The sequence below is a fragment of the Candoia aspera genome, chromosome 4 (genome assembly GCF_035149785.1).
Source record: "Candoia aspera isolate rCanAsp1 chromosome 4, rCanAsp1.hap2, whole genome shotgun sequence".
NCBI classification, from domain to species: domain Eukaryota; kingdom Metazoa; phylum Chordata; class Lepidosauria; order Squamata; family Boidae; genus Candoia; species Candoia aspera.
The window spans coordinates 107,363,662-107,373,751 of record NC_086156.1 but is presented as its reverse complement, the minus strand read 5'-3'; the positions used below and the strand labels follow the sequence as shown (position 1 = coordinate 107,373,751).

General features: G+C 37.6%; 1 protein-coding gene across 1 annotated transcript; it reads left to right on the top strand.

Moving 5' to 3' along the window:
- Nucleotides 1-401: 401 nt before the first annotated feature.
- Nucleotides 402-9,653, top strand: LOC134496952 (vomeronasal type-2 receptor 26-like). The gene is made up of 6 exons (XM_063302666.1): nucleotides 402-592; nucleotides 2,889-3,066; nucleotides 3,971-4,831; nucleotides 6,050-6,277; nucleotides 7,527-7,653; nucleotides 8,752-9,653. The coding sequence occupies exons 1-6, from the start codon at nucleotides 402-404 to the stop codon at nucleotides 9,651-9,653; spliced, it is 2,487 nt and encodes an 828-aa protein (XP_063158736.1).
- The last annotated feature ends 437 nt before the right edge of the window (nucleotides 9,654-10,090 follow it).

Here is a 10,090-nt window from a genome sequence, read left to right as displayed (position 1 = left end):
CCTTTTTACTTTCTGAATTATTATTTTTTTCCAGACTTGAATATTTTGCTTTTAATTACAGGCTTCAATTGTCATGGTGTTTCAAAATTGGCCATAGCTGATTAAAATAGTAATAATAATAATACATGACATATTCCTCAGCCACATCAGACCAAAAGGTTCCCAAAGCAGGGGTGTTTTGCCCGATCATTATCAAATTCTCTATTATTATCTCCAAGACCCTAAGGAGTTTCAAGAGATGGAAAATAACAAAGAATTAAGACAATAGACTATATTGCATCTGTGCTGTGCAAGATGAGGTTGGAGAGAGAAAACTCTTTCAGTCTTATTCTTCACAGAGTATGTTTCAGCCAGAGGAAGGATTGTTCTGCACAATGATTTTATTCCTTGCAAACATATTAATGTTACTGCCTCATATCAAAGGTTCTATTCCCTGTGGTAAATGTACTGTGGGGGACCCAGACCTTATTAAGCACAAGAAATATCATTCAGAATATTTGGTTATTGGTGGCATAACTTCTCAGATTTACATGGTTTCAAATGAAGTAACATTCACAAGGAATCCATCTAAGGAACTAATTGATGATTTCATGTAATTATTTTTACAGGAAGCAAAAGGGGAAAAAATAGATATTATTTATTGCAGATATGCAGTATTTGATGGAAATATTTGGGAAGGGAGCAAGGGAATCATGGATTGAAAAAAATACTTGCCTCTTTAATCCATATTAATGTTTTTGTGCTTATGATAATTATTGATATGCTTATTGGTGTAATCATTTCAGTTATAAACAAGTTTTCTCTTTCACCAGATGTTTCCTCATTCTACCATTATTATTAGCAGTATTTTTAATCACATTTTGTTTTAATCCCTTGACATGTTACCTTTGTCTTCAGGTATCTGAAACTTATCTCAACTGCTACATTATTATTAGATAAAGAAAATCATATCTGTTATCTTGTATCCACAGCTTCCATCACCCATTTCACTCATTGCCTTTTACTTATTCATGTATCTATTGGCATCCCATTCCTTTGAACAAACCATCACTTTTAAAGGGCAGACAAAGTGCTAGGTAGTTCTAAAGGAACTAGTTATAGAACTTGTACATATTTATGTTATATATCCCTATATAGGTATTTTGAATTTTTTGGATACACAATGGACTTCTAACTGAATCTCCCCTCAGAATTATTTGATAAATCAGAGTGAAAAAGGGAATATGTTGTATTGGAGGTAGTCACAAGGACAAAATGGTAGTTGTACACATGGGGGAAAAACAACAACAACAATGGATTGGGGAGATCCTAGAATGACTTTAATTTTTTCTGCTGAATTTGAATATTTTAAGGTTAAATTAAAAGTTTCGAGGTTTGAGTCTGAGTCAGACTCCAAAAACGAAACTTATCCGAAACAGTCTGAGGGAAATGAAACTTATTGTTTTGGAATCAGGGAAAGACATACCTAGAATGATTCAGCAGAGAGGGAGAAAGTGCAAGACCTGATTGGGCAAACTCCAGAGGAAACTGCCCATCAGCGCATGAGACAGGAGAGCAGAGAAGCACGCAAAACAGAAGGCAGCCCGATAGGCTGCTGAAGAGAAAAGGCATGGAATGGAATGCATTAAAAAGCAAGCTCATGCTTAGCAAGCTGCCGGAGACAACCGATCCTTTGAGCTCAGAGTCTCAATGGACGGGTCCTTACCGGAATCAGAAGCCTCGTCTGTAGCCATTGCAGAATCAAAGCCAGCTTCTCCTACTATCGTGGGATCACTCCCTTTGCATGTCACTCCGGCTGAGTCCAGCTTTGTTGGTCCAGCAGATCATGTACAGTTCCAAGTCTTGCCTTGCAATTTCTGCCATGTGCGATCCTGCCTCCAGTGTCAAGCCTCATTGTGCAGCTCCAGTCAAACCCACCTGGAGTTCCAGATCCATGTCTTGTCTTGCTACTCTTGTCCAGTCCAGCCTTGCTTCCAGTTCCAAGTCTAGACTCACTGCTTCAGTCATGTCCAGTCTTGCCGCCATTTCTGGGTCCAGTCTTGTCATTCCAGTCAAGCCCAGCTCCACATCAAGTCCCTTGCCTTCTTCCATCATTCCAGTCATATCCTGCCTTGTGTCTGGATCTGAGACTTGCCTCATCACTCCAGTCAAGCCTAGTGCAGCTTTGAGTTCATCATCTTGCCTCGCTGCTTCAGTCGAGCCCTGCATCACCTCCAGAACCTGAGTTGTGCCTTGCCCAGCCTCCATGCCCAGGTCGAGCCACGCATCTCCAATCTCCTTCTTGCCATGTGTAATCACCACCCTGAGTCTTGCTACCTCCTTGAGGGGTTTAGCTGAATTCTGCCTAGCTGTTTTGCCTCAGCCCCCATTGGATCCTGATCCTGCAACCTTGCCTAGTTCTCCTCCACTGCCTGGGTGGATCTGATTTATCACTGTTGCATAATTATTGAATAATTCCTTACTGTAAATAGTTATTTATAATAAAAGAGTTTAAGTAATCCTGCCTGGCCATCTCATAGTCTTAACAGGATAAAAGTACTGATAGAAGAAGGAAAAGTAGGAACAAAAATATGGTGGAGATGATTAGGGTAGAAATTGAAATTGCAAGCAGTCTCATTAAATTGAGGTTGCATTTTTTAATTGCTCTGATCATTTCACTACCCCAGCAATATGATCTATTGATCTAACTTTGCATAGATTAGTACAGGTAAATTAGAATGGAGCAAAGTTATTCCAAAATGGTAGAACAATAAAGGTTCTAACTCTCTTTTTAGGATTCATATGCAGAATTTTCAGCATATCCTGACCTTCGAATTTGCTATCCAAGAAATCAATGAAAATCTCAGGATCTTGCCCAATATTACTCTGGGCATTCATGCCTCCAATAGCTATTTCCTGGCAAGTTGGATCTATCTCGCTTCCATGGAACTTCTTTCCTCAAAAGGAAGATTCATCCCAAACTACAAGTGTGATCACAGGGATGGTGTGGTAGCTGTTCTTGCAGGACCTAATGCTTATATTTGTCAGCTCATGTCAAATATTCTGAGCATTTACAAGATCCCACAGGTAAGAGGTTTTCTTCAGGATTGGTTCATTAAAGAAGGTTGGTTGTCTGGACATAGAAAATGGTAAATAAATAAAAAAATAAAGACATAGGAAACAATGCCTTGGGTGTATTCTTCCACATTCTGATGGCTATGTAAACGTAACTTAACAAAACCTCTATGTTCATTTTAATGGTCACTGATGCAAATACCAGGACTTTCTGTAATTGATCCCATTACACATTATTGCTGGTTTTCGAAAAGTCTATACAATATTTATCCATTCAGAGAATTATCAAATATGTGTACATTTAGAGACTAACATTGGTTTTTGTATTCAATCATTGTAACTCAGTATATTCTGAGAAAATGATTTAACTGCTGATTATCAATTATTTTATTCCATTGAAACATTAATATATAACAATTGGATATGAATGGAACTGTTGATTTAATTTTATTTCTAAAGATAATAGGACCAGCTGTAAATCTAACATTTGCAATAAACGAAACAAAAATGGTGATTAAAATATATGTTATAATGAAATTGTTTCACTAAATATTGAAATACATTGTTAGGACTTACTGTAGTTCAAAGTTAAATGCTCCATAGAACCACTCCTAGTGAAATGAATGTATAATAAGACCATCTTGGTATAAATATCATTTAATGCACCACACATATTCTCTATAATTTCCCTAGTATTTAGTATCCTAATAGCTATATAAGATCATCACATTCATAGAACTTTAGAGGAAAACCCTCCTTTAAGTATTCTACTTCAGAGTGGAAACAGAAATCTAGACTGGGACTCGGTTGCATTGAGATACAGTAATTATCACATTATAGCAGTTGGTCCTGCAGATATTTTTACAGTTCAGTACAAAACTTTTGTAGGGAAATTCCTGTTTTGTCATTTTCTTAGGTGGCATATGGCTCTGCTCCAGTGATAGATGACAGCACACAGGCTGTTTTCTTGCACCAGGCATTTCCAAATGAAGATCTTCAAATTGAGGGGATGATCCAATTGTTGCTACATTTCCAGTGGATATGGATTGGGCTGATTGTCCAAAGTGCTGAGAAAAGAGACAGGTTTCTGCAGAATAGGCTTGCCATATTTTCTCAGAAAGGTATTTGCTTTGACTTCGTGGAAGAATTGCCAAAGGAACCTGTTTCCAATGAAATAGATAATCTCCTTAGACATTATATAAGAATGTACAATGTCATTATGACAAGTAGTGCCAACGTTGTGATCATCTATTGTGAAAATGAGAAAACAGTTGTATTCAGAATGTTACCCTATATTTCAGAATTTGAGGACACAGCAGTGAAGAGAAAAGACAAAATCTGGATATTACCAGCCCAGATGGAATTCTCATCACTGCCCTTTCAAAGATATCGAAGTATGGATTTCATCCATGGTTCCCTGTCTTTTCAAGTAGCCTCAAAGGAGGTCTTGGGCTTCAAGAGATTTCTTCAGATGAGAAAACTTGCTTCTGCAGAGGAAGACAGTTTGATGAGAGTGTTTTGGGAAGGTGCATTTGAATGTTCTTTCTCCAATGCCATGATAGAGGAGGATGCTGAGAAGAAATGCACTGGTGAGGAACCACTGGAGACCCTTCCTAAGTCGGTTTTTGACACTGTTATGACTGGTCAGAGTTACAGTGTCTACAATGCCATCCATGCTGTGGCATATGCTTTGCAGGCCATGATTTCATCAAAATGCAAACTCAAGGCAAGAGGAAATGGCTCAAAACATAAGACATTAAATCACTATGTGTGGCAGGTAAGGGTGGAATGAATCCTTTTACCCCCTTAAGCAGGAATCACTCATACAACAAGATCCTTCTAAGTATATCCAACAGGATCTGAGTCATATGGTAGACTAGCAAAAGAGGGTTATTTTTTCTTTATATGTTTAAGGAAGTGCATTTTATTGCAATATGCTGTGCAGAATGTAGGGAAAACAGGAGGAAGTGGCATTATTTTGGAAGCAAATGCTGCGGGCAAAAGGTAGGCAAAAATTGAAGAAAGCCAACAAGGCAATCAAACTGCCTAGAGTCACTGGGACTTGGCTAGCATACAGATTTAATGTATTATTATTATTATTGAGGTTGAGCAGGAATTTGATGAGAGGTAGCAATGAAGATGAGGTGGTGATGCATACAGAAAATGGGGGAAAAGATGGGCAGCAATAAGGAGAAAGAGGAGGTTGGGATTGAGGATTAAGAGGCAGGTGGACCACAACAGAATGATGTTTTGATTTGAAAGTGGGAGATGGTGGCGGGGAAAAGTTTCTGTTGAACATGATTTGGAGACCAAGAAGAAGAACAAACTGAGACTTCAGCTTGGACCTCATTGATGGACAAATGGCTCAGGTTTCTGTAAGATGCATAAAGGCTATACAATGAAAAAAAAAAAAGGTTACAAAAACATTAGAACTATGTAAGTTATTTCTTCGTTTGTTTGATGACCAGAGACATAGCCTGATTCAGAATTATGGAATTTTAGTCTATCTCAGAAAACTCATGCCTCCTTGTTTTGTTTTGTTTCACTTTGTTTGTTTTGTTTTTATGAACTGAAGAAAGAAACATGGAATTGACTTATTATCTTAATTCAATCACTGGATCCATTCCCCAGCCTGACAGCCACCAATTATGGTTTTATATAGAAGTGGAAAAGGGTTTTTTTTTTCATTCTTTGATTTTGGCATGGCTCCTGCAAAGTAACATTTGCCATTCATGGGACCTCTGGAAGAAAGTCTACTTACCAGGTCTCATGCTGGGTTTTTATGTGCTACACCCTGAGATTGAGCTGACTGCTACAACTCAGTTAGATGAAATTATGCCACCCAATTTCATCTAGATGAGGATTTTGCCTTTTTGACATGCATGGAAACTCTCAAAGTATCTTTAGCCATTACTTCTGAAAAAAACATTGTTCTACAGTAGATGTGACTATTGCTATATATTCTCACCACTTCTTTCCATTTACTTTGGTTTAGCTTCATAAATACCTGAGAACTGTTTCATTTAACAACAGTGCTGGGGAAAAGATTTTCTTTGATGAAAATGGGGAAATAGCAACTGGCTTTGATGTGATCAACTGGGTCACTTTCCCCAACCAATCCTTCCATCGAGTCAAAGTGGGAAAATTAGATCCATTTGCTCCCCCAAACCAGCTGCTCTCCATTTCTGCAGAAAACATTATCTGGCCCACCATGTTCAACCAGGTAAGTTCTCCATGTCCATGATGGGAGGGCTAGGAACATCTTTCAGGGTCCTTGTTTTACTCAGTCAATAGACCAGATAATCCACCTGCTGAAATTATCAGGATCTCCAGAGAAAACTAGTTTCAAAACACATTAGAAATGTTTAACTAAGACATAATAACTGGATGAGTAAGCAAGATAGCATATTTATTTTTGTTTAAAACATTTGAGAAAAGAATATAAGCAACAGCAGAGAGAAAATGTGTAAGAGAAGTAAAATAACACAGTACAGATAGGGAGATACAAATAGAGAGGAAAACAATCTAAAATATCATAAAGACTAGGATTTTCCAAATGTTATTAATCCTGTTATGCTAAAATCAGTCAAGTTTTTAAAAACCAAAAATACCTGAAAGGTTGTATGCAGCTTTAACCTGAAAATACCTGTTTAAAACAGTGTAAATCATCATGTAAAGCAATAAACCAGAAATCTAATTTCCCATAAAAAGAGAAGGTAGATTCCAGACATAAAAGCTCCTAACTTTAGGATACGTTACAAACCCATTTATAAAGTTACAGGCCAAGAATAATTTCCAGTTAGAATTAACTTCACCATTTTTAAAAGCAAAGATCTTCTGGACATTGATGTGTACTTTCACAATTTAGTTATCCATTCTTCCAAAGAACAAAGAAATAACACTTTTCAGAAGACGGTGTATAAGATCCTTGCAGCCATTCAGATCTTATTTCATTATATATTAGGTCATACCTGACATTTCTCTCACATGGTGACCTAAGGCTGTATGCTGCTTGGAAGAAGGTCAACCCATTATCCAGCCTGCTTACTTGTTTAATTTGTAAACACTTGCTCAACATCAAGATCTTTGCAACAGAGTGGCATTTCCCATCTCCCGCCCTTTGTTTTTAAGGTGACTAAGGCTGTTTGCTTCCCACAAACTGGATAGTTTCTGGCCTGTTTGGTTATGCTTTGTTAATCTAGAATTGTGTGAATATTATCTCAAAATCATAATATGTGCAATAGTATCCAGAATTTCTCAAGGTTCCAAAAGAACACCAGTTTTAATGTAAAGTGATGTCAGCACAATTTAAATGAGTCATGCTATGTCTAGTAGGAAAAAAAAATACTGACAAACATGGATGAAAATATTTGATAGGCCTAACAAAACCAATGAAATCCAAATTCGACAGATCCTAGGATTTCTTCATGTTATAGAATAATGTCTGATTTTACCTTCATAATGTCCAACAGGCACAGCCCTTTTCTGTCTGCAATGATAATTGCTTGTCAGGTTATAGCAAGATAAAAAGAGAAGGAATGCCATTTTGCTGCTATGATTGCCTTCAATGTCCAGAAGGGAAGATGTCAAACAAAACAAGTAAGAGGTTGAAAGGACAGACTTCATTGCTGTGTGTTTTCTGTGCCCCCATAGCCCTATTTTTTTAATATATATATATATATTATTAATATAAAAAGTAGTTTCCAAACCCTTTAAATATTGTGTAATTATTATGTTTTTTTTAAAATATCCTCATGAATATCTTTTAATATATCCTCATGTCATCATTTCTCTTTTTGGGAAAGATAAACTAGAACTTAAAAATAAATCATTTCACATAGGGTATCTGTCAAAGGAAATAGATTGCAAGGCTAGGTGGGATGAACCTCCTTTCAATTTGGAGAATTCCAGTTCAGAAGGAGATTTATTGAAATGTTAAAGAGAAGGTCTCAGTTAGTTAACCATACTGAAGCAAGTCAAATGTCTGGATAGTGTATTCTTGGGACCATATAGAAATGTAAGCAATAATATGTCTCAATACTGTTCTTACAAAAAGTTGACTGTAAGAGAAGTCAAGTCTCTGGTGATTGCTAGAAGATACATTGCTAGTTAACTATTGGTTCCTTAATCATGGAAAAATAATAAACCAACCAACAAAACATGTGTAGAACTAAATGTTCATCAGATTTATTTTCCAGAGAGACGTTCTAAATTGGTAGGTAATTCAAGGTTTATAGAAAGATTCTGGCTAATTTTAAGTGATGCTGCATGATTTCTCAGATTGGGGAGCAAAATGAGGAGCAATAAAAGAAATTCAAAAGGTCCCTGTCTTACTGTTGATCTACTTCAATTATATTCCTCTACTTTATATGACTGGAATCTTTTGGCATTTCTGTCCAGCCACAGAACCCTGAGGATTGAGAGAGGACCGTAGACATTTTCCACATAAAAACAATCATAAATTTATTTTTCTTCATGCAGGATAGCTATCAGAATTAAAAGATGAAGAGAAAATGTTGATCGGATTTTGATATGTTAAGTCTTCATGACCAGAAAGTGGGCATCCAGACACTATCAGGCTTACATCGTTCCATGATTAGACTCAGCTAAACTAAGCTTAGAATGCCAGATTAGCTATTTTTCCTCCAATTCTTCCAATAACATTTCAAAATTTGATTCCAATGCTTTCTTTTTCAGATGCAGATGACTGCTTCCCATGTTCAGAAGATCAGTACCCAAACATTGGAAACAGTCTTTGCATTCCAAAACACATCACTTTTTTGTCTTCTGAAGAATCTCTGGGAATCACTTTGACAAGTGTTGTTTTCTTCTTTTCTTTCATCTCAGCCGTGGTGTTGGGGATCTTCATTAAAGAGCGGGACACTCCCATTGTCAAAGCCAACAACTGGGAACTCACCTACATTCTTCTCATGGCTCTCCTTCTCTCCTTCCTTTGCAGTTTGCTCTTCATTGGGCAACCTGACCAAGTGAAATGTCTCATGCGACAAACTGCTTTTGGCATCATCTTCTCTGTAGCCCTTTCTTGTATATTGGGGAAAACAACCATTGTTGTTCTTGCTTTCATGGCTACCAAGCCAGATGACAGAATGAGGAAATGGGTGGGGAAAAGGCTGTCTGTCTCCATTGTGCTATCTTGCTCCTTGGCACAACTCACCATTTGTGTAGTGTGGTTGGCAATTTCTCCCCCATTCCCAGACTCAGATATACATTCAGTGGTTGAAGAAGTTGTCCTGCAGTGTAATGAAGGTTCAACCACAATGTTTTATATTGTCCTTAGTTTTTTGGGGTTCCTCGCTGCTATCAGTTTCACGGTGGCTTTTTCAGCCCGGAAGTTACCAGACAGCTTTAATGAAGCCAAATTTATCACCTTCAGCATGTTGGTCTTTTGTAGTGTCTGGATATCATTTGTTCCCACCTATCTGAGCACCAAGGGCAAATACACAGTAGCTGTGGAGATCTTCTCCATTTTGGCTTCTGCAGCTGGCTTATTGTGTTGCATCTTTTTCCCCAAATGCTACATTATTGTCCTGAGGCCTGATCTGAACAAAAAGGAACAGCTGATAAAGAAACACAATTAATTTGTTTGGGCCACTATGATGTGAATCCTCTAAATTTTGACAAAAACCTCATTAGCCTCCTTAGGAGGCTACTGTCAGTCTTGTAGAAATGATTGAAGACTAGTTTTTGTTTGTTTGTTTGTTTTTTTTATACTAAGAGTATGCAGGCGTGAAACATGTGATATTTGCAATGCAGTCCTTACAATATGGTTCCTTTATATCTCTGCCTGCTGGCTTTTGGTGAGAAATAGAAAAGTGTATCCCAGCTACTATAAGACCTATGGAAGGCTCTCAGAGAAACAAGAAACAATAGGGAAATGAGGAGGAACAAGCAAAAAAAATAAAAGGAAAAATAAAGGGAAGGAGTGGGAAGAGGAGGGGAGGGGAGGGTGGAGGAAGGGAAGTAGGTAAGCAGGGAGCGAGGGAAGGAGGGAGGAAGTGAGAAGGGAGGGGAGGGG